At 43.7% G+C, this 24,130-nt stretch overlaps 1 protein-coding gene across 1 annotated transcript; it reads right to left on the bottom strand.

Moving 5' to 3' along the window:
- Nucleotides 1-1,264: 1,264 nt before the first annotated feature.
- On the bottom strand, nucleotides 1,265-23,544 carry LOC139279703 (serine/threonine-protein kinase Sgk1). Its single transcript, XM_070898842.1, has 13 exons — nucleotides 23,331-23,544; nucleotides 22,731-22,806; nucleotides 21,128-21,203; nucleotides 20,998-21,041; nucleotides 20,036-20,093; nucleotides 19,769-19,852; nucleotides 19,098-19,229; nucleotides 17,983-18,095; nucleotides 13,147-13,270; nucleotides 11,861-11,956; nucleotides 10,123-10,278; nucleotides 8,989-9,078; nucleotides 1,265-3,854 (listed from the first exon to the last, which is right to left on the bottom strand). Exons 1-13 carry the CDS (start codon nucleotides 23,398-23,400, stop codon nucleotides 3,684-3,686), a joined length of 1,290 nt encoding a protein of 429 aa, XP_070754943.1. The 5' UTR covers nucleotides 23,401-23,544; the 3' UTR covers nucleotides 1,265-3,683.
- Between the last annotated feature and the right edge of the window lie 586 nt (nucleotides 23,545-24,130).

Here is a 24,130-nt window from a genome sequence, read left to right as displayed (position 1 = left end):
CATCCAGCTCATAAACCAATGGTCATGAGGAAATTGCAGAGCCAATGCAACAGCTCATGTGTCACAAGATCAGCTTCGCAATGAAACCAGGAAGTTCCTTCCTGCTGAAGGCTCTAAAAACGTTGAGTGTTGTGGACCCACCGCAATGAGAGAAACGTCATGCCACGAGATTCGTAAGATCACAATACAGATTTGTTTTAAATCCAAAGTAGTGACTAGTTAGCAGGTTGTTGTGGATCAGTTAGCCTCTTCGCTAAGGATTGCTCCTTAATTGTCTCTGTGGGGATCATAGACTGATGCAGCACAGGACGTTATTCAGCCCATCGTGCCTGTGCTAACTCTTTGAAAGAGCTATCCAATTAGTCCCATCCCCTGCTCTGTCCCTGTGGCCCTGCAAATGGTTCCAAAGTATTTATCAAATTCCCTTGACGTTTACTTTTGAATCTTCCACCGGCCTTTCAAGCCGTGCATTGCAGATCATAAAACATTCAGCTCTCCTGCTCCTTGGTTCTTTTGGCAATTATCTTAAACCCGTCTTCTCTGGTTATCAACTTGCCCATGGAAACAGTTTTTCCCTTAGTTACTCATTCCGCTTTCAAAACCCCTCCATTAAATCATCTCTTAACCTTCGCTGCTCTACAAAAAACAATTCCATCTTCTCCAGTCTGATAACTGAAGCCCTTGAGGAATTTACTTAAATTGGTCTCAGTTTTCCTGCCTTCCCCAGTAGATAGCACCAGTGGGTTGATGACGCCCTTCAATGAGATCATGGCTGATCTTCTACCTCACCTCCACTTCCCCACATTCCTTGGTTCCCTTAGTGTCCAAAAATCTATCACTCAGTCTTAAATTTACTCAATGACTGAGCATCCACAGCTCTCTGGGGCATAGAATTCCAAAGATTCACCACCCTCTGAGTGAATAAATTCCTTCTCATCTCAGTCCTAAAAGGCCAACCCCTTATTCTCAGACCCCTAGTTTGGGACTCCAGCCAGGGGTAACATCCTCCCAGCATCTACCCCATCAAGCCCTGTAAGAACTTTATATGTTTCAATGAGATCACCTCTCATTCTTCTAAATTCTAGGGAATATAGGCCTAGTCTACTCAATCTCTCCTCATAGGACAATCAGGATCAGTCTGGTTAACCTTCGTTGCACTCAAAAGGCAAATATATTCTTCCTAAGGAAGAACAGCAAGATGAAACTTAGAAATAAGATGGCTTGCTCCACTATGTTAAAAAAATAGAAACAAAACCAGCTAGTCTTTACTGTAATAAGCATTCTGTTTATTGTTTGGTCAAAATTTGTAGATTTAGAAATATGTTGCAGTTACAAGTCAATAAACACTGCAATACAAATGGTCTGATCTTGTACTGTGCTTATGTATATACAATATATCTAGAGATCTATATTTCACATAGGCACAAACACCAACTCAGTATTGCACAGATTTACATTGTTTTTAAACATTAAATTTCCAGATGAGTCTTCACACAAATCCACGTGTCTAAAACAAATCTAGATGGACTTTCAATCAGATTAGCCATTTGGGGAGGGCCATGTGCAACAAAAATTGTAAACTTATTCTTTGAAAAATTGACAATGTTTCTACACAGGCCAGCTCTTGCCCCATTGGTTGGCACTTGGTACCAGTGCCAGCATTGTCACTAGGCTTATTAAGCAGCTGGAACCAATAGACCAAGGGAAAAATGGCTCTTGCACTTTAAAATGTGAGATCTCCTTATTCATTGTCTCAAACTGCTCCCAATGCTAATACTTCACTCTAGTTTATAGGTTAAGATGCTCTCTCCAAAATGACGGTGTTTATACAGTTCAGGAAATTGTCAATGTTACATGTTCACCAGTACGGATATCCTAGTGACAGCACTGACTGAACCTATTATTAGATCACACCTATCCACTTTGTAACACAGCAGCGACATAATTGAAGACTGAGGCTGCGTGAGGCAAGTACGGTACTTGGTCATCAAATTCTTTGCTAGGATTAAAAAAATAACTATTTACCGAGTTTCAAAAATCAAAGATACATACCACAACATTTTAAACACTGCTCTCTCTCTCGCTTCTAAAAATGTTTCCAAGGAACGCCTTTGTTTACAACATGTGTAAATAAATACAAATTTAAATATAATCTTCCAAATATGAAAGAAATATCAATACAGCAGTTAGTTTTGTTTAAACCCGTTGAGTACAGCATACTCTATCTTTCACACTGCAATCTCATCAGTACATCAGTACATCTGTCTGGCTAGCACACTGCCATGTCCCACAAGGATAGTCCAAGTCCTCAGTTATTGAGAGATCCTCCTTTAATAATAAGTCTTGAACTTGTTCTCTTCATTCCCTCTCCCCTCCTTTTTAATTCTTCATCCAAAAGGTGGCCCCTGCCCCCCTCCACAAATTCACTCCTCTTCTCTCCCAGAAACTCAAAATTGGAGAACCCCCAAGCCTTTCCTTACACCGCTTGGCATCACTCAATTCTGATTTATTGTGTCTCTTTTGTTCAGCCTTTATGTTGTCCTGTGGACCTGCATCTGGGCTTCGCCAATTTAAAACAGACTCTTGAATGATTGATTCATGCTGTCAAATGATAAATATATAGAATTGGGAATAATTTAGTTCACAATATTCAACAAAACTAAAGGACTAGTACCTTTGACACAGAAAGATTAACTATAGTCTTCAACGGGTCAAAGCTTAACAGATAAGAATTGACATTCAACTCTTCATTTGAACACAGTTGCTCTTCTAAAAATTAAAAATAAGACTAAAGGTCTTCAGCCCATACAGTACCAACATATTCAATATTGTGGACAAAATAGTAAAATATATGCACATGAAAACACATGCAAAGTCTTAGTCCTGCTGGTATTAAGATTTCAAGTTTGAAAATAGTCCTGACTATTTCATCATTAAGTACTTTAAAGACTACATCAGTTGCTGTGTGGAATGTAGTATTTAGGATTAGGGTTAGATCAGTTGCTGTGTAGAATGTAGTATTTAGGGTTAGAGTTAGGGTTAGATCAGTTGCTGTGTGGAATGAAGCATACTGCTGGCAATGGAGAACAATCCCATGGATTTGATTGAACATGGGCACGTGTCCTTTTCCCCAAAAGGTTTTGGAAAATGGTAGCATCATTTGCATTGTGTACCAGTAATCACTTTCCCTCACAACCAGTGTCTGAAGTATGAACTGGTTTTCTGCCAAATTCTCACAATTAAAAAAATAAGCACTGGAGTTAAAGTGGTTCAATTTGAGAGAGTTGTCAGTAGAATGTTTAATGCACTTTGCTGCTGTGGTGGTGCTCATCTACCACATGCATAGCTCTGACGTATGTGCTTCGTAGTAGTGATATATTTCAAATGGACAGTCACCCTCGAGATCTCTTGTAGAGTACAGGTATGGGCAAACAAAGGAAAACTGAATATGGTCACACTTTATACATGGCAATACTTAAGAGGTAACTGGGTTCTTTCACTGGTGAGGTTAATGAAGACTGAAGTCCACAATAGGAAGACCCTTTCTCCTACAGAAAAGTTCTCTTCAGCAAAGCGATTGAGAGAGGGCAACTCATGCAGTAAGGTGCGCAATGTGCTAATGGTTTTTACCTCAGCTGTTTTGTTATTTAAAAAAAAATGATTAGAATAGTCCAGCTGATTTATTATAGATAGGTATTATCTACAGGAGGAACATAGGAGAATCCAAGGAAAGCTTCAGCAACCTCACTGGTACTAGATGTAATCAGAAAATCTTCAGAGGAACTTGCAACTGAGTTTGGAACTGGCTGTTGGGTAAATTCTGGGTCAAAGTGCTGCAGATCAGTGGGTCCAGACTGTGAAAGACAAATAAGAGATCAGAACCTTTTATTAAGATGGAATTTTGCCATTACACATAATTGCAAAACATTTATTGTGACCATCCTTAAGTTCTAAGCATTACCACTCAAACATAAAAGAATTTCATACAAATGTATTATCGGTCATTTTAACTTTGATCTAATTTAAAGAGGTAATGGTTATGCCAACTTAAAAAAATTCCATTCGAACTGGTTAAATGTTCAAAGGCCAATATCCAAAGAGTGTAATATTAAAAAAAAAGGAAAAATATACCCCAGTAAATAATGAGTATCTGGGTCTCCACTACACCCGAGTGTGTAAACCCATGAGTACTGAATCCAGCCAACAACTGATACCAAGCACACTGCACTGAAGAACCTTTTCATGTTTGAAGACACTGAAAACATCCACTGCATTTCTGGAATGCATTGCTGGCCCACTCCCCACTATTTACAGTGGCGTGTCCATATGAATGCGATTGGTGGTATGGGAAGCGCTAGGAGAGTACTCAACCACTGTATATACTGAAAGAAAATTACCAACAAATACCTACTGGAAGTCCGTATAACTGAGAATAAAGGTGTCTTCATTAATCATCCTTAAATTGTCAGAATTCCTTGTCCAATAAATGCAAGTGATTGTTTTAAAAGTAACACGATTATTGGTCAGATTAAATTGATTACATTTCTGTTCGGCCGGTTATTTTTTTTTGAAAATGGGTATTTCACTCATTACAGCACAAAGAGCAGAGTGCATTCTGACATGTGTACACAACCTGAAATTAGGATCAGTGAAGGAGGTTTAAAGTCAGTAGCCAGAGCTTTCTACTTTGACTCAAAAGCCACTGTTAAGTACTTGAGTGAAAGAATTGCTTTTCTTGGAGGATATCAGATTGGAGAAAATATATTTTGACCAATTGAAAAAAAACAGCAAGTTTAGAAAACAATTTTTAAAATCCTATTTGTTTGAGATTATAGCTGAAGCACTCATTTTTCCTGATGAAATCAGCCTCTGCGATCAAGGATTCCTAGTGAGAAATCACAGTTGATTCTTCCCAAAATAAACAGAACTAGAACACTCAAACAGGCAACTTTGAAATTGCCATCACTTTTTGATTATTTTAAATGTGGCAGTTTTACGTAATGGTAACTACACCCAATACCTAGAACTAAATAGCAGCAGCTTTTTCAAAGAATACTCAAACGTCACTATGTGGTAACACCTTTTGTTATCAGGGTTTTGCACCTTTCACATCCTTGCAGCCTGCGATAGCAGGAAGCTCAGTTCAGAGAAAACTAGGGTGTGCCTGAAATGACTACGCCTCAGCGTATAACATATCTGAATCTTCCTTCCATTTCAGAAAGTTCCATAATCAAGCAATATCAAATGTACAGCCCCAGCTTATAGCGAGCATCTTGGCGTCAACATGATTTGTCTGCTATATGCAGTAAAACCAAAAATTTCATTTATTTTACAAAAAACAGAAAATCTCTGAGCAACTGTCTCTTCTAATTGTTAGCAGTTGCACCAGAATCTTGCCACGAAGGTAATCACACTTTAACAAGGTACAAACAGCTGATTGCTGATGTCAGGCCCTCTAGCAGTTTGAGTCTTTTAAAATCGGTAAATACAATTCAGGGAATTAAGATGTGAACAGTTCATTAAAAACAGCTCGAGGGCCTGAAATTAGCAGAGCCTTTTAAAAAGGGTAAGTATTTATTGAACTGGCCAAAATAGTTGGTGCTGCTTAATACGTTATAAGCGGCACCTTTGTGATTGACTCCTGTGGTTTGACAAATGGTTAGCACGCCTCAATCATATGTTTCAATAAGATCACCTCTCATTCTTCTAAACTCAAGTGGGTATAGGCCCAACCTGCTCAATCTTTTCTCATAAGACAACCCCTTTATCCCAGGAAAAAGTCTAGTGAACCTTCTCTGAACTACTTCCAATGCAAGTATATCCCTCCTTAAATAAAGAGACCAAAACTGTACACAGTACTCCAGGTGTGGTCTCACCAACACCCTGTAGTGGCAGCAAGACTTCCCTACTTTTATACTCCATCCCACTTGCAATAAAGGCCATTGTTCCATTTGCCTTCCTGATTACTTGCATACTAACTGTTTCATGTATGAGGACACAGATCCTTCTGCCCCACAGCATTCTGTAATCTCTCTCCATTTAAATATTCTGCTTTTCTATTCTTCCAACCAAAGTGGATAACTTCACATTTTCCCACATTATACTCTATCTGCCAAACTTTTGCCCACTCACTTAACCTACCTAGATCCTTTTGCAGATTCTGTCCTCCTCAACTTGCTTTCCCACTGATCTTTGTACATTACACTTGGTCCCTTTATCCAAGTAATTAATATAGATTGTAAATAGTTGAAGTCCCAGCACTGATCCCATGAGGGCTTGTCTTGTGCAGTAACCTTATGTGGCACCTTATCGAATGCCTTTTGGAAATCCAAATAAACTACATCTACTGGTTCCCCTTGATCCACCCTACTTGTTACATCCTCAAAGGACTCTAATAAATTTGTCAAACATTATTTCCTTTTCATAAAACCATGCTGACTGTGCTTGATTGTATTATGATTTTCAAAATGTCCTGCTACTGCTCCCTTAATAATGGATTCCAGCATTTTCTTAATGACCAATGTTAGACTAACTGGCCTATAGTTTCCTGCTTTCTGTCTGCCATCCTTCTTGAATAGAGGCATTACATTTGTGGTTTTCCAATCCACTGGGAATCATAGAAACAGAAATCTACAGTGCAGAAGGAGGCCATTTCGGCCCATCGTGTCCGCAGCGGCCGACAAAGAGCCACACGGCCCTCGGTCAGCAGCCCTGAGGGTTACATATAAACCCATGAACAATGAACAATGGTGGACAGGTAAAGAGCATCCAACCCAACCAGTCCGCCCCACACAACTGCGATAACTCAAGTATCGCAACATTTTACACTCCACCCCAACCGGAGCCATGTGATCTCCTGGGAGAGGCAAAGATAAAAATCCAGGCCAATTGGGGAAAAAAAATCTGGGAAAATTCCTCTCCAACCTATCCAGGCGATCAAAACTAGTCCAGGAGATCACCCTGGCCATATTCGATTCCCTGCAGTACTCATCATATCTGCACCAGCCAACAAGAGGTTATCCAGTCTAATCCCACTTACTAGCTCGAGGTCCATAACCCTGCAGGGTACGGCACTTCAAGTGCTCATCCAAGCAACTTTTAAATGTGGTGAGGGTTTCTGCATCCACCACCCTTCCTGGCAGCAAGTTCCAGATCCCCACAACCCTCTGCAAGAAGAAGCCTCCCCTCAAATCCCCTCTGAACCTTCCACCAACCACCTTAAAACTATGCCCCCTCATAATTGACCCCTCCACCAAGGGAAATCAGTCCTTGCTGTTCAGTTTATCCAGTCCGCTCAGAATTTTACACACCTCAATGAGGTATCCTCTCATCCTCTGTTCCAATGAGAGCAAACCCAACCTATCTAATCTGTCCTCAGTAAAGATTTTCCATTCCAGGCAGCAAATCTCCTCTGCACCCTCTAGTGCAATCATGTCCTTCCTATAATACAGCAACTAGAACTGTATGCAGTGTACTCCAGCTGTGGCCTAACCAAAGTTTTATACAATTTAAGCATAACCCCCCTGCTCTTGTATTTATGCCTTCTTAACCACTTGGCCTGCTACTTTCAGAGATCTGTGGACAAGCACTCAAACGGTCCCTTTGTTCATCTACACTTTTAAGTGCCCTACCGTTTAATTGTATACCCTTTTCTTATTAGCCCTCCCAAAGTGTGTTACCTCACACTTCTGAAATAAATTCCATTTGCCACTGTTCTGCCCACTTGACCAGTAGATTGATATCCTCCTGCAGTCTATGACTTTCCTCATTATCAACCACAGGCCAATTTTAGTGTCATGTGCAAACTTCTTAATCATGCTCCCTATATTCAATTCTAGATCAAAAAGCAAGAGACCCAGTACTGAGCCCTACAGAACCCCACTGGAAACATCCTTCCAGTCACAAAAACATCGATCGACCATTATCCTTTGCTTCCTACCACTAAGCCAATTTTGGATCCAACTTGCCACTTTGCCCTGGATCCCATGGGCTTTTACCTTTGTGACCAATCTGCCATGTGGGACCTTATCAAAAGCTTTGCTAAAGTCCATATATACTCTGCACTCATCGACCCTCCTGGTTACCTCCTCAAAAAATTCAATCAGATTAGTCAAACACGTACTTCCCTTAACAAATCCGTGCTGACTGTCCCTAATTAATCCATGCCTTTTTAAATGTAGATTTATTCTGTCCTTCAGGATTTTTTCCAATAATTTTCCCACCACTGAGGTTAGGCTGACAGGCCTGGAATTACTCAGCCTATCCTTCTTAAAGGGTACCACATTAGCAGTCCTCCGGCACCACGTCCAAATCCAGAGGACTGGAAAATGATGGTCAAGGCCTCTGCTATTTCCTCTTACTTTGCTCAACAGCATGGGATGCATTTCATCCGGGGCTGGGGACTTATCTACTTTCACAGCTGCTAAACCCCTTAGTACCTCCTGTTTATTTCATCCAGAATTTCACTCCTCCTCGATAGCAGTATCTGTATTGCCCCTTTCCTTTGTGAAAGCAGACAAAGTATTCATTAAGAACCATACCAACATATTCCACCTCCAGAGATTACCCTGGTGGTCTAATAGGCCCTATCCTTTCTTTAGTTATCCTCTTGCTCAAATATATTTACAGAACATCTTTGGGTTTTCCTTGCCAAGAATTTTTCATGCTCTCTTAGCATTCCTAATACCCTTTTTAATTTTACCTCTGAACTTTCTATATTCCTCCAAAGATTCTATAGTATTTAGCCGTCCATATATGACATAAGCTTCCCTTTTTTTCCTTTATCCTCCCCTGTAAGTCTCTAGACATTCAGGGAGCTCTAGAATAGTTACTCCCACCCTTTTTCTTTATGGGCAGTAAAAACTGAAATCACAAATAGAATTCAAATTGAAGGAACATAATTAGTCTCAAATAACATTCCTTGTATAAAAGCAGCCTGAAGCAGATTAGTATCTCCAAATATAGTCCAAAGACTGAGGTTCTACTCACCACTGCAGGAACAAATGGAGGAGAGATTTTCTTAGCCATGAGGTCATCCCAGTTAATTGGTGAAAAGAAAGAATGGAACTTTAGCTCCAACTGTGGAAGTGAAGAATAAAGAATTACAAACCATGTTAGGCACCGATAGGTCAGTGAGTTTATCCAGACAGTAGTTGGCTGACAGGATTTGGTTGTGTGATACCCTGACAAGGTTAAATAGCTCTCAATCTCACTCTCCAGACTCATACACAAGGAACTGCCCCTTGGGGGAAATGCTGCTGAATGCTTGGAAGCTACAGAATCATCCCCCAGCAAAGTCAATGCCTTCAGGAAAGTAGGGGAGCAGGGTGAAAATAAATTAGCAAACAAAATTCCAGCAATAGATCTCTGGGATTTGAATGCTGCAATTGAAACTGGATCAGTACCAGCACAGGAAGGACCAGGTGGGAAGGCTTAAAATTTAATTGGGCTGAGCAGTTATTTAATTTGAGAGGAGAACAAAGCAAACTGGGCAGTACAACGGAGTGACATTTACATTACTCTTACAAGGTCAATCCCAGTGTAGTGTAACAAACCTGTAAGCAAATGGTGCCTTGCATTGCTATTGAAAAATGTTGAGAAGGCTTGATGTTCAAATTTACCAGATTGATTCCCAGGATGGCAGTACTGACACATGGGACTGGATCAACTGGGCTTGTATCCACGAGTTTAGATGAATGAGAGGGGATCTCAAACATAAAATTCTGACGGGATTGGACAGGTTAGATGCAGGAAGAATGTTCCCGATGTTGGGGGGGAGTTCCAGAACTAGGGTTCACAGTCTAAGGATAAGGGGCAAGTCATTTAGGACAGAGACGAGGAGAAACTTCTTCACTCAGTGGTTAACCTGCAGAATTCTCTACCACAGAAAGTTGTTGATGCTAGTTCGTTAGATATAGTCAAAAGGGAGTAAGATATGGCCCTTACGGTCAACAGGATCAAGGGGTATGGAGAGAAAGCAGGAAAGGGGTTCGGAGGTTGAATGATCAGCCATGATCATATTGAATGGCAGTGCAGGTTCGAAGGGCCGAATGGCCTGCTCCTGCACCCATTTTCTACGTTTCTATAACCCGCCCCCCTCACCCCACACTATTAGTTACTTACAAAGTCATCCTTAGCCCCCAGTCGCTGCCCTCTGTCTTTTTGCAGCAGACCCTCCAAGAGTTGATGGGCGGAGTTGGACACATTGGGTTTGAGCTGCAGTGCCTTGTGTAGGATGTTGTTGTACATTTCAGCTGTGTTTCGGCTGTAAAATGGGGGCTGAGAGAGAAAGGATTGGATTAGAATCTGGTGTACATGCAGAATCTCAAAAACAGGAATGGAGGTCACAGCTTTCGCCATACAAAGATACAAACAGTTTTCAAATAAAAGGAGCATTTTACTTTCTGAATGCAACTATACAAATGGAATGGAATGCATTTATTCTCCATGTGACCTTATAGCACCAACTTCAAAACCTTCCATGGTCACGCTCCATTCAAATGCCCCAATCTTCTCCTTCGTACATCTTCCACTCTGACTCTGGGCTGCGAACCTTTCCTTGCCACTCCACCAACAGCAGAGCCTTCAGTCACCAGCACCCTACTCTCCAGATCTCATTCCTCAAACCTCTGCCTTTTTACCACTTTCCCCATCTTCAAAAGCCTCCTTTAGCTTTGGGCATTCTCATCTACTTCCTGTTCAGCTCCCCGATAAAAATACCTTGGGATATCTTACCCATGTAATTAGTTGCTAATGTTAAAAATAGCTGGTGCACATTAAAGGACTCAAACTTAAAATTGATTTTTGCTAAATATTTTAGGGGTAACCGGTTGCTCAGTGTAATTCCCACCTTGGAGTCAGATGAAGGGATCAAACCTCACTCCAAACAGCCCTGGCTGTGAGTACCAGATGGATATCCAGCTCCGGTGAGAATAGGCGGTCCACCCCCATCATAGAAGCATTGAAGCACTGACCACACTCGATCAGTTCCGCTGGGCAAGTCACAGTCCGCATGCCAGACACGAGACTGCCAAAGCAAGTGCTCTACTCAGAGCTCCTTCACAGCAAACGAGCCAAAGGTGGGCAGTGGAAACGTTACAGGAACACCCTCAGAGCCTCCCTGATAAAGTGCAACATCCCCACCGACACCTGGGAGTCCCTGGCCAAAGACCACCCTAAGTGGAGGAAGTGCATCCGGGAGGGCGCTGAGCACCTCGAGTCTCGTCGTGGAGAGCATGCAGAAACCAAGCGCAGGCAGCGGAAGGAGCGTGCGGCAAATCAGTCCCACCCACCCCTTCCCTCAATGACTATCTGTCCCACTTGTGAGAGTCTGTGGCTCTTGTATTGGACTGCTCAGCCACCAAAGAACTCACTTCAGGAGTGGAAGAAAGTCTTCCTCGATTCCGAGGGACTGCCTATGATGATGAGGGGGCTCTTTAGTTTTGGTTGCAGCCCATCTCGGAGAAAGTACTCCAAAGATCAGGCAACAGGAAGTCACCTCAGCTACTCCCCTACATCTTTTGAATAGTGCCACAGGATCTTTTACATCTGCCCGAGAGCAGACAGGGCCTCGGTTTAACGTCTCATCTGAAAAAAAAAGGTACTTCTGACAGTGCAGCGCTTCCTCAGTACGGCACTAAAGTGCCAGCCTAGATTATGTGCTCATGTCTGGAGTAGGACTTGAACCCATGCCCTTCTAACTCCAAGGTGAGAGCGTTACTTGCTGAGCGTTACCAGCTGGGAATGTGGGATGACTGAATGAACCCATTTATATTTACTTGCCATCACACAATAAGTGTTATTAGCGAAAGTCACATGGTCTTGGATATAACCCATTGTATGATTTATTACTGATACCTACTAATCCATACAGCATTTCATACAGCACTGATCCTAGGCACCACCAATCAACTGTTCGATCATAGGCTTGCTTCTGTAACACTTCAGGGGCCAAATACTGAAAAGGCACAAGCATTTATATTAGATACTTTTGCAAACCACCTTATGCTGCATTTACATTACATACTTCAGGTTTTTTTTTTGAGCAATGGAGATGTAATCGTTGCCCACGCCACATATGGGGTCAGGTTTGGACTACACTGATGGCTCGCCATGTGTCAATAAATGCTGGTGCCAGCCAAGGTTCCGACCACCAGCGCACGCGGTGCAAGTTACCCCCCGCCCCCCCAACATTTTAACTCTGGGTAAAGGCCTGAGACAAGTTCAGCTCATGTCAGCCATGACCTCCCATATAGAGTAAAAAGGGATTTTTCACATTGAATCAAAAGCCCCCCCCCCAAAGACATTGGCTCCCTAACACAACCCTGGAGGAGTACATTCAATTAATACTGGATTAAGTTCATGAATGTTAGCTCCCAATCAGGAAAATTGGAAAGATTTTGTTCTATCCAATCACGGACTGGATCAAGGAGAAGATTCCCTCTGGTTGCCATGTGCAGTGCCATCAGCCAACTTAGGGGGGGGGGGGTTGGGGAGGGATTTCCGATTTTATACTGAAATGATGAATGTGTTTAAATAGAATGGGGTGAGAATTCCTGCGGGCATTCTCCTCATGGAAGATCCCCGGATAACTGATGGAAAGTTTTTCAATGCAGTTTCTCCAGGTCAGAGATAACCAGCAGTCCCCCCCCTCCCCCTGGGGGAAGAGCACATCCAATATGATGTATGATTTCAATGGGAGTATGTCGAAATCATGCACAGGCAGCGGAAGGGGGGTGTGGCAAACCTGTCCCACCCACCCTTTCCTTCAACGACTCTCTGTCCCACTTGCGACAGAGACTGTGGTTCTCGTATTGGACTGTTCAGCCACCCAACAACTCATCTTAAGAGTGGAAGCAAGTCTTCCGATTCCGAGGGACTGCCTATGATGATAATCAATGTGTGGCGAGGGGACGAGATTTCCTCTGTGTGCTACGTGTAACAAAATGTGAGCCTGTTCTCCACCAGCAGGTTTCTGATTTTGTAACAATGAGGGAATCTTGCTGTGGTGGTTATAGTCAACCAGAGGACACAGCTGTCCCCCACAGCTGTCTGTATCTACCTAGTGCAGCAGGGTAAAGATGCAGTCACCTGCGATTCCATTTCCAAACCCACATGTCACAGTAGGAAAGAGGTTTGATACTTTACCTCTGGGGTACCACAAAATGTGGAGGTGGTTCCATTTGGTTCCACTCCTTCTTTGCACAAGCCAAAGTCTGTTAACACGATGTGGCCCTGAGAGTCCAGGAGGATGTTCTCAGGCTTCAAATCTCTGCATTAAAAAAAAAGTGTATATTTATTAATTTATGTTGGTTGTGTACGCAAAGATAGAAATGAATGCAGGAGCCGACACGTGTCGGGCCAGTTACAAGGAAAATCTGGTGAAGCAAAGAAAGCCATCATTGAGGCAGACAACAACCTTCATTGATCTAGCAGCCTTAACATCGGTAAAATGTCTCAAGAAGGAAGGACTGAACATACAAGACAATAAACTGATCTCGAACATTCCTTCCAGCTAAACTGTGACAGCAGGACGAGGGACAGGTTCCAACTGGCAAGTAATTGAAGGCCAATGTTAAGACTTTTTTTTCACCCCACTCGAGTGATCAATATTTGAAATGAACATGTGTAGGGTGGTAGAGGCAAGTCTTGGGATCATTTAAAAAAAAAAAACAAGGGTGTAATCTTAACCAGAGTCACTGGGCAGGAAACCCATATTAATCTCCATTCACTCCAGTGGAGAGTCATATCGCACAGGTGTAAAACCAGAGCTATACCCGATCTAGTCAGTTTCCAGAGGCGTGCGTCAGGTTAATATCACCTCCCAATTCAGTGATGGAGTGGAGCACTAGCTGGACTGATGAGGCAATATCGACTGAATGGCCACAAGCTTCAGGTTGTGAGTTTATTTAAGATCTTTCAAGTATTACAGTTCAAAAATTGTAGCTTTTAACATGTGCCCTTTTAGAGTTTGAGTCTCAGATTTGTATGTAATCTCTGAATTATGGCATCACATGGTATGTATACACCTTAGAAATAGTATGTATTGCAGTCCAACTCCGGAGTCATAGAATGAATTGTTCCCTGTAGACCGTGGGCCGAGTTTTAAAAAAATGCTTTTCTGTGGCCCCCTCTGTGGAAGTACTTCATATTCACACCATTAGTTTAAGGATCACTTATCACAAAAACCAATGTTCCCTTCTTCAAAAAGTGAGCATTTTGCATAAACCTCGTCAAAACCCAGAGTGATGATGTAATTGAGAGTTACTTAAATGACCAATCACAACTGCTGTATTTGTCAGTACCACAAAATCAGCCAATCACGATCTCTATACTAGATCGGCTGGCATGCACGTAGTTGCGGGAGACAAAGGCAATATTTCGGACGAGCTGGAACCCCTCCTCTCCTGAGTGTTCATCGGTGGAAATTTACTGGGACTAGAGAAGCTAAAATTGCAGAAAATGCAATTGGAAGTTTAGATCTGGAGCTGGTTATTGCACTAGAAAGTCTTGCAACAATGTCACATTCGATTGGATATCATCGGCAGTGCTAGATGCAGTTCACTGATAAATCCAAGATCGACAGAACCAAGAAAAACCAAGAAAGTCAAAATCAGAACTATGAATGCGAGTACATGTGGTTTTACAGTATTTTCTAAGAAACCGCGTCAGCTTACAAAGGTTTATATCCAACTTTTATTCCTTATTGCAATGGCTATGTCGTTTGACACACTCCATTCCGTGGGCCTGCTTCAGCCCCATACATTTCTTTGTGTAGACTGACTGACTAAACTTCTCACTCTGGTCATAACATGCACAAACAGCAAAATCAGGTATTTTGACCAAGGGTCATGGTCAGTGGGGCCAATTAGAATAGCCATTTTATCATTCCTCTGCAGCCATTGCAGAACCAGTACAGAAAGAAGGAGAGGAGTGAAGCCACCACCAAGGCCCGACTGCTTCGCTCAAAGACGGCAGACCCCAAGGTTATACCTGCGAGGGCTTCCCATCTTCTTCCAGTGCCTGCTCTGCAAGAAGGGCAAGAACATTGTGGAGAGACAGCAGAAAGAGAAGAGGAGAAAGACTGGTACAATGCGAGACTAAAACTGCAGGTAAGCTGCTCTTGGCAGCAGAAACCCACAAAGATGAGGCAAACCTGTTGCATATCCGTGGACAAGATCTTGTTGCCCTTGATGCTGCTACCAGAGCTACACCAGATTTCTGAGCAGAAAGGCCCTCCAGAAGGCAACCAGACAGGATATCAGCAGTTCTGTGATGGTGATAGAGGGCAGGATTGTAATGAGCCATGAAGTCCTTAGGATGACAAAGCTGAACAGTTTGTTTAAGAAATGCATTTTTAAGAGGGTATCGATGCTTCTTATAAAATATATAATCTTAAACGTAGAATGCAAAAATCTTCTGTCCTGAAATTTGTCAGACCACCACAGTAATGAGTGTGATCTTGTTTTTGTAGAAGATCTTGCAATAGAAGTCGTGGTTGAGGAGGCAGTCAAGAGATTTGCTTTCAGAAATAAGCTCAAGGGAACCCGACAGACATAGATACCAGCCTGGATCGTGGAGCCATAAATTCCCATTCGAGGATTGGATTGAAGACCCGATTGCAGACCCTTGCACCGTGCTGCTCGGGCACTGAACCATTTAATGAGAGAAGTCTGGTGTTGTCCCTCCGCTGAGATGGCCACAACTGCCAAGGAATTAACTCTGGATGCTGCAAAGAATTTGGCAGCAGATGAGCTTTTTAATTTCCTGGCATGGACAATGAGAATCACCAGTGAGCTTCCAGGCGACAATTCACAGGCAGGTGACATTAACAGCCACCAAGGTAATTTAGGTTTGCCAAGAAATCATGAATCTCAGATTGAAAGGGGGGCAGCTCATTGCTAAACAGTCTGGTCTGGCCTTGTCTGACACATGACTGGCTCAGCACAGTTGATTGGCCTTCTGCACTGCTCTTCAAATTCTCACGTACAAGAACATGACACAGCATTGGCTGAGCTTCAGATTCAACGAGGTGAGCAGTAAATCCCATCCAGTATCAAGTCCACTGTACACACTACACTGGTTTGGGACAACAGTGATTTCAGACTGGAGACACTGTCAGGAAAAGGCGCAACTCAATACAAGTGGCACAATAATTCAGCAGACCAAAACAACCAGAACTACCGGCCTTGAAGAAAACAAGAAAAAGGATCCCAACAACACCCCCACAAATATTGAGTTGTATCGCAGAGATCGAAGGGAAGGCCCACAGCCATTCGGTGAGGGTGTACAAGGCATTCGATAAGGTGCAACATAAAAGGTTACTGCACAGGATAAAAGTTCACGGAGTTGGGGGGTAATATATTAGCATGGATAGTGGACTGGCTAACAAAAAGTCGAGACAAATGGGTCACTTTCCAGTTGGCAAAGAGTAACTAGTGGGGTGCCGCAGGGATTGGTACTGGGGCCTCAACTATTTACAATCTATATTAATGACTTGGATGAAGGGAGGGAGTGTAATGTAGTCAACTTTGCTGCTGATGATGCAAAGATGGGTGGGAAAGCAAGTTGCAAGGAGGACACAGAATCTGCAAAGGAATATAGATAGGCTAAGTGTGTGGGCAAACATATGGCAGATGGAGTATAATGTGAGAAAGTGTGAGGTTATCCACTTTGCCAGGAAAAATAAAAAAATCTAATTGTTATTTAAAATTGGAGACAAACTACAAAGTGCTGCAGTACAGAGGGACCTGGGGGTCCTTGTGCATGAAACAAAAAGTTAGTGTGCAGGTACAGCAAGTAATCAGGAAGGCAAATGGAATGTTGGCCTTTATTGCAAAGGGCAGAGAGTATAAAACCAGAGAAGTCCTGCTACAACTGTACAGGGTATTGGCAAGGCCACACCTGGAGTACTGCATACAGTTTTGAGCTCATTTAAGGAGGGATCATAGGCGGCCCCTCGTATCGAGGAGGACTTGCTCCAACGTCAAAAAGGGATGAGTTTCAATGAAGGACCTAATATTTCAGGTCCCGAACTACATGTTGAAGTCTGGAAGATGCCTGTGTATGGATTTAAAAAAATATATAAACGTGGGATGGCCGTTGCACACCAGCCACCACACAGGCTTGACAGAGCTAGGCCTTGGTTCAGTGGCAAGGTTTAACCAATACGACTGGAGACCAGCTCTGCTGCACGGACCTAGTGCACACACATATTGCAGTGTGCAGGAGGGATATACTTGCATTGGAGGCAGTTCAGAGAAGGTTCACTAGGTTGATTCCTGAGGAGGGGGTTGACTTATGAAGAAAGGTTGAGCAGGCTGGGCCTATATGCATTGGAGTTTAGATGAATGAGGGGGATCTTGCTGAAACATAAGATACTGAGGGGGCTCGACAAGATTGATGGAGAGGATTTATCCACTCATGGGGGAAATCTAGAACTGGGGGCATAGCTTAAGGATAAAGGGTCGCCCATTTAAAATGGAGATGAGGAAGAATTTCTTCTGAGGGTCGTAAATCTGTGGAATTCTCTGCCCCAGAGCTGTGGAGGCTGGGTCATTGAATATATTTGAAGGTGGAGATACAGATTTTGGGAAGATAAGGGAGTGAAGCATTATGGGGAGCAGGTTGGGAAGTGGAGCTGAGCCCAAGATCAGATCAGCCATGATTATATTGAATGGTGGAGCAGGCTCGAGGGGCCAAATGGCCTACTCCTGCTCCTATTTCCTATGCTCCTATGCCTTCTGAAAATCCAAATACACCACATTCATTGGTTCCCCCTTATCTATTCTGCTAGTTACAACCTCAAAACTCTAACCGATACATTAAACATGATTTCCCTTTCATAAGCCCGTGCTGACTCTGCCCAATCCTATTATTTTCTAAGTGAACACAAGACACTCAAGTGCACAGAAGGAAGTAACAGAAAGGACATTGTCTTTGCGTGTTAAGCAGACACACGGTTGTCTAGTTCTAGTCACACACCTGTAAACAATGTGCAGCGAGTGGAGATAGCCCAATGCACTGGCAATCTCTGCAGTATAGAACCTTGCTCTAGGCTCCAGGAACACACGCTCTCGCTGAAGGTGATAGAACAGCTGAAAAACACCCAAACAAAAAGATTAATCTTTCAGTCGGTTACCATAAATCGCTACTTGCATCACAAAGGCAAGCAGGGCCTAGAACGGCTCAGAAACCATCTCGTACTGTTGTTCACAAAAATACAAGCATGCAGTGGATCAGGAATTGATGGCATCCCACAAATAAAATACTTAATTGTACTGAGATTAAAACACTAAATTGAAATTAATCTTTTCCCCCAATCCAATGTTTGCCTTACCTCTTCTATCCTAAATTTAAATGTCACCAACAGCACCCAAATGCCTATTCTCCTCATGACCTTGAACTGGATGTTATCTAAAACATACTTCAGGTGGGAATCCATCAGATTTCCCCCCCCACCTCCACATACCTAGTGGGACAGTGAGGCAAATCATGGCCCTGCCTACTGTCTGAAATGTTTTAATATAGACTGGGGACAATGGGACTCTCCCCAGCATGTATACAATGGGTATTGACTCAAGAAAATGGAGTAGAGAGCATTGAGTTTTAAAAAAAATAAATTGTCTGCTTCAAAAATAGTAGAAAAAGAACGACTGCTCAATATCTGCTGGCTGGAGTGATTAATTTGGAAGTCAAGTACACTAGATACCATCTAGTTTAAACTTTGTGAATTGTATCACAGCAAACGTGATAATTTCACAGCAATTACTGTCCTTTTGTCAGAGCAACAAACAGACTGAATAAAATCTATTAACCCAGATGTGTGCGTCAATGGGTTATGTATCCAGAGCCAAGCCTAATCTAATGCCAGTGATGCTGAAAAGCCACCAGCAGGGCTCAGTGGATAGCAATCAGATCAGCAGATGAGACCAACAAGTTTGGCCTGACCAGAGTCAGCATGTACTAGACACAGAACCTGGGACTCTGGTCTGTACACTTTCATACCATAGCTTGCATTGCCTTTATCTGCTGATCATCAGTGGAATGGGGCGTTGGGGATTCTTTTTATGCTACTAAAGTTACTATGAATTACTTACTTCACCACCGTTCACATAGTCCAGGACAAAGTAGAGCTTGTCTGTAGTTTGGAAAGAGTAGTGGAGCCCTACTAGGAAAGGGTGGGTCATGTTTTTCAGGAGGACACTGCGCTCAGCCATGATGTGTTTTTGCTGAGAATAGAAACAAAAAAAAACATTTAGCTTAGTGTTGAAAGGGTATAATTCCACCAACTGGTACGTGGGACGAGAGCCAGGGTTTTCTGTAGAACCAGCAAGTCAGGTGATTTTGTAAGATTGGAATTCCTGACACGCCAAAGTTTCTGCTTATCTCAGTAGCCCTGTTCAAGGGTGGGACCTCCCAGTTAAAGTGGGCCAGCTGAGAGGCACGATAGCTATTCCTAGTCGTGGCCAGTACCACCCTTCAGGTGGCCACCAGGGGGCATGCACCAGCAGCTCTGTCTCCCTCTGGTGGTGAGGGACCCGTGGGTTGTTCCAAAGTGCAACTCAAATGGAGGAACTGAGTGTGAAATAAAAGTTGCATCGGCCATGCTATGGTGCCCCAAAATTGTGTGCGACCACAGCACTATGCTTGTTCTAAAATCCCTTAAACCAGCAAAAAGAAAGGGGTGCATTACAGTACCAGATTTCCCACCTCCCCACTGGCTTTAGGTTCTGCTTTGACATTTTAATAATTAAACCACAAAGCCTACCTCTTTCTTCTTCAGGATCATCTTCTTCTGCAAAACCTTTACTGCAAAATATTTCTCCGTTTGTTTGTGCTTGGCAAGAAGTACCTAGAATGAATGATGATCACATTCTCAAATTGCAATCGGTACAGAAAGATTTGTCCTTCTATGGCAGATTAAAGCATCAACTACAAATTCAGTGACTGAAGTCCAGCAAATTAACACTACATCAACTGATGACATCAGTAAATTCAGCTATCAGAACAGATAACAAGGAAAGTCTGCACCAACCTTTCCAAAGCTGCCTTTTCCAATTATTTGAAGGTAGTCAAAGTCTGACGGCTTCACACTGTATAAAAAAAACATGTTATTTTAAACCATAAAATGCAAATATTAGAGTTAGAGTACTGTTCTTGTGAAATAATTACTTTATGTTGGCAGACATGGCAGCCACCTTGCATACAGCAGAGGAGTGGGACTAGCTGAGGTGCTCTTGCACAGAGCCAGCATGGGCTCATTGGGCCGAATGGCCTCCTTCTGTGCTGTAACCATTCCAAGTCTAAATCCAACAAATGGCAGCCCTAAGCAGCCAGGTTATGGTGATTAGTTGCAGGAGGAATATGAACAACATGTACTGCATTTATATAGCACCTTTAACATAGTAAAGCACCCCAAGGTGCTTCAAGAGTATTACAAGACAAAAAATGTTCTACACCACAAGATGAAATTAGGGCAGGTGACTAAAAGCTTGGTCAAAGAGGTTGGTTTTAAGGAGAGTCTTGAGGAAAGAGGGGTAGAGAGGCAGAGAGGTTTAGGCAGTGAGTTCTGGAGCTTAGGGCTTTGGCAACAGAAGGCAGGGCCACCGATGGCTGAGCGATTATAATCAGGGATGCTCAAGGGGACAGAATTGGAGTGCAGATATCTCAGGGGGTTGTAGGGCTGGAGGAGATTACAGAGATAGGGATAAACAGCACCAAACAAACTTGCTCTTCTTTGAGATGAAGCCATCAAATCTCTAATATACACCTGAACCCTTGGAACAGAAAATAATAGATAGTTTACCTATCCTATCCAAAAGGCAGCACCTGTGACAATGCAGCATTCCCTTGATACTGTAAACCAATATGAGCTCAAGTTCTGGAGTGGAACTTGAACCGTAACGTTCCAATTCATATGGAGGTACCAACAAACTTAGCCAAGCTGACCCTGTTAAACTATCGGACATATTTCTATGTGTCGTTATAGGTTCCTACCTATATGATGTTGGAAGGTCAAAGTCCTCTGAACCAATGCTTGACTGTAGGGAAATTAAAATGGAAATTGTTAGATTTGAGATTCAAATGCCATGGAAATGTGCTAAAAAAACTTACAGCATATACTCACTCTATTAGAATTACAATAGGCTTCTGCTCCCTCTGGTTGGTTTTGGTCAATTTGTAAGAAAACACAGACATCCGGGCTGCAAAATATGAGCATTTATTGTAATTGAGTGAAGACATGAAACAGAGATGACAACATCGTGACAATTTTAAGAGCAAGATTTATGATCAAGAGACTGATTTGCAAACCCACAAATAGAACTGTGCTTATTTTCAGGAGCTAAGTCTTTCTTAGGCAGTCCCCAGAGCCGAGGATGACTTGCTTCCATATTAAACAGCGTTCTAAGGTGATTGATGAGACCAAAGCAGGCCAGGTCCCGAACTGCATTTTAAACGGTGGAAGATGCCAGTGTGTGGATTTTTTTAACGTGGGGTGGCCGTTGCACACCAGCCACCACACAGGCTTGACAGAGCTAGGTCTTGGTCCAATAGCAAGGGGATCGAAGGCAACTGGAGACCAGGCTCTGCTGCATGGTCCCAGCACACACACACACACATTCCCACTGACCCCCTCCCTCCCTCCCTCCCTCCAGTCCCCTCTCCCTGGTTTACAGAGATCGCAGTGTAGGTGATCTTGGAGCAGCTTGCATTACCGACACTGTACCCCAGCACCCCCCACCCCCCTCCCCAGCATACTAATCTCCATGCACTTTTCCAAAACTCTCTCCAGCTGCTCACACTTTGGTCATTGGTTGCCACGCATGCTGCAGGAGGGCGATGGCTGCGAAGCCAGGTCGCTGATTGCAGTGCGGGCAGGTACAGCAGGAGGGGCGAAGGAGCGGCAAGAGTCCGTAGAGGGAAGTGACTGGGGCCCAGGAGAGGCGTGAATCTGGGGCCCAGGAGAGGAGAGGGCCCAGGGGCAGCACGGGCCAGCCCACACAGATATGTGTGCGCGCATGGTCTGTGCAGCAGAGCAGGAGTCCAGTTAGTCTTGGGTAATCCTTGCTGCTGGACCAAGACCTAGCTCAGTCAAGCCCGTGTGGTGGCTGGTGTGCAACGACCACCACACGTTTAAAAAAATCCACACACAGGCATCGTCCACCCCTCAGGATATAGCTCGGGACCTGGAATATTAGGTCCTTCATTGAAACACCTGTGAACTCATCCCTTTTTGGCACAGAAGCAAGTCATCCTCGCTTCGAGAGACTGCCTATGATGATGATCTAGCCACATGTCCCCACCATCCTGCGCTGTACCTTCCCCGAGTCCCCACCACTCTGCTGGCCCGTGGTAAACCCTTCCTGGGCCACAACCCGGGGCTAAGTATTGACTGAAGTAGTATTAAGTTGAATGACGGAAGTAATCGTTTTAAACGCGCTTTCCGGGCCGATTTACAGTAACCACTAGGTGGTGCCATTTCTCAGCTTTTAGTTTCTCCAACACCAACAGGTTCAAAAAACAATTCATGGAGCACGATTAACCTTTCCAAGCTCGTTAAGTTGATTAAAACTGTCACTCGCTCTACTTCAGGCGATACAAGCTTACACAAGATTAATAATGCATCACCCCCTGCAGCAAGACCTAAACCTGGTCTACACCAAGAACACTGAATTATGCAAAAACTCAACTTCAGGATGAGTTACGAACCGGATTTAAAAAAAACTTACTGCTGGCAGATCTGAGTGTTCGACACCAACTTCTGGATGAAGTCATTCAAACCCATTTTTCGTTGCTTTATAAAAGCTGGAAGAAAAGAAAAGAAATTACAAACACAGAACTCAATTAGAATTAGGCTCAAATCCCTCTAATAAATTAAAATCGTTATTTAAACACAAACGCCGCCCTGCTGACGGTGGAGACGACATTTCTCGCTTTTATCTTGCAATATCCATGCTCCAGAGCTGCGTGTGCGCGGAAGCGAAGGATTGTTCATTACAGCGTGTTACAATGTAAAAATGCCAATTCATGTCTCACTGAGACAGTCTGGGGGCCGGGCCACATTCGGCTCCGTCCTCACCTTTACCAACAATCCAATTCCCAAATCGCAAAAGCATTTGTTTGAAGGCAACTGTCAATTCCGAAAAAAAGAAGAGGAATTGATCGGGAGATTTGAAACTTTTATTTCATGCTTATCAAGACATCATTTAAACTTTAAGTGGTCTATAAGTCCAGAAGAGGCAAGTGCCAAGAACTCCCGAGTTACTGATACAGGCGCGAATTCTTACACCATTCAATTGCTGCATCTTTGACTAAATCTACCAACATACCGGCTAGAAACACAACGATGCCTCTCATTTTGGAATAAGTGAAATCGCTTGCGGTTTCAGTCACAGCCATGGTGTGGGGTCCCCGGGTTGGGGGTTTGGGGCTTGGGGCTTGGGGCTTGGGGCTTGGGGTCGGTCGATTGGGTCTGTCTGTCTGCCTGTCCCCCCCCCAGTTAATCCTCCGCAAACTCTCCCGGCCTGGGAGCGGCGGACTGAACCTGGCGCTACGGCCACGCGATCATCTTATACCGGCGCAGAGCGCGCTCGCCCCGCCCACACCTACGTCACAACCGTTACTCAGGCAACCGGGCTCTGTGACACGGGGGGAGGAGTCCCCACACATTAGAGGCAGGCGGTTGGTTCGAATGTGAATATCAATCAAAGCGGTGGCCGAAATGGTTGGAGGATCTCAGACTGACCCTGGGATCTTAAACTGACCCCTGGGAATCTCAGGCTGACCCATGGGGATCGCAGACTGACCCTAGGACCTCAGCTGACCCTGGGATCTTAAACTGACCCCTGGGGGTCTCAGACTGACCCTGGGGACCTTAGACTGACCCTGGGACCTCAGCCTGACCCTGGGATCTTAAATTGACCCCGGGGAACCTCAGGCTGACCCTGGGATCTTAAACTCACCCCTGGGGACCTTAGACTGACTCTGGGACCTCAGCCCGCCGCTGGGATCTTACACTGACCCCTGGGGATCTCAAGACTGACCCTGGGGATCTCAGGCTGACCCTGGGACCTCTGACTGACCCTGGGACCTCAGACTGACCCTGGGATCTTACACTGACCCCTGGGGA

This window comes from Pristiophorus japonicus, chromosome 14, assembly GCF_044704955.1.
Source record: "Pristiophorus japonicus isolate sPriJap1 chromosome 14, sPriJap1.hap1, whole genome shotgun sequence".
Taxonomy (NCBI): Eukaryota; Metazoa; Chordata; class Chondrichthyes; family Pristiophoridae; genus Pristiophorus; species Pristiophorus japonicus.
This window is presented reverse-complemented; position numbering and strand designations above follow the sequence as displayed.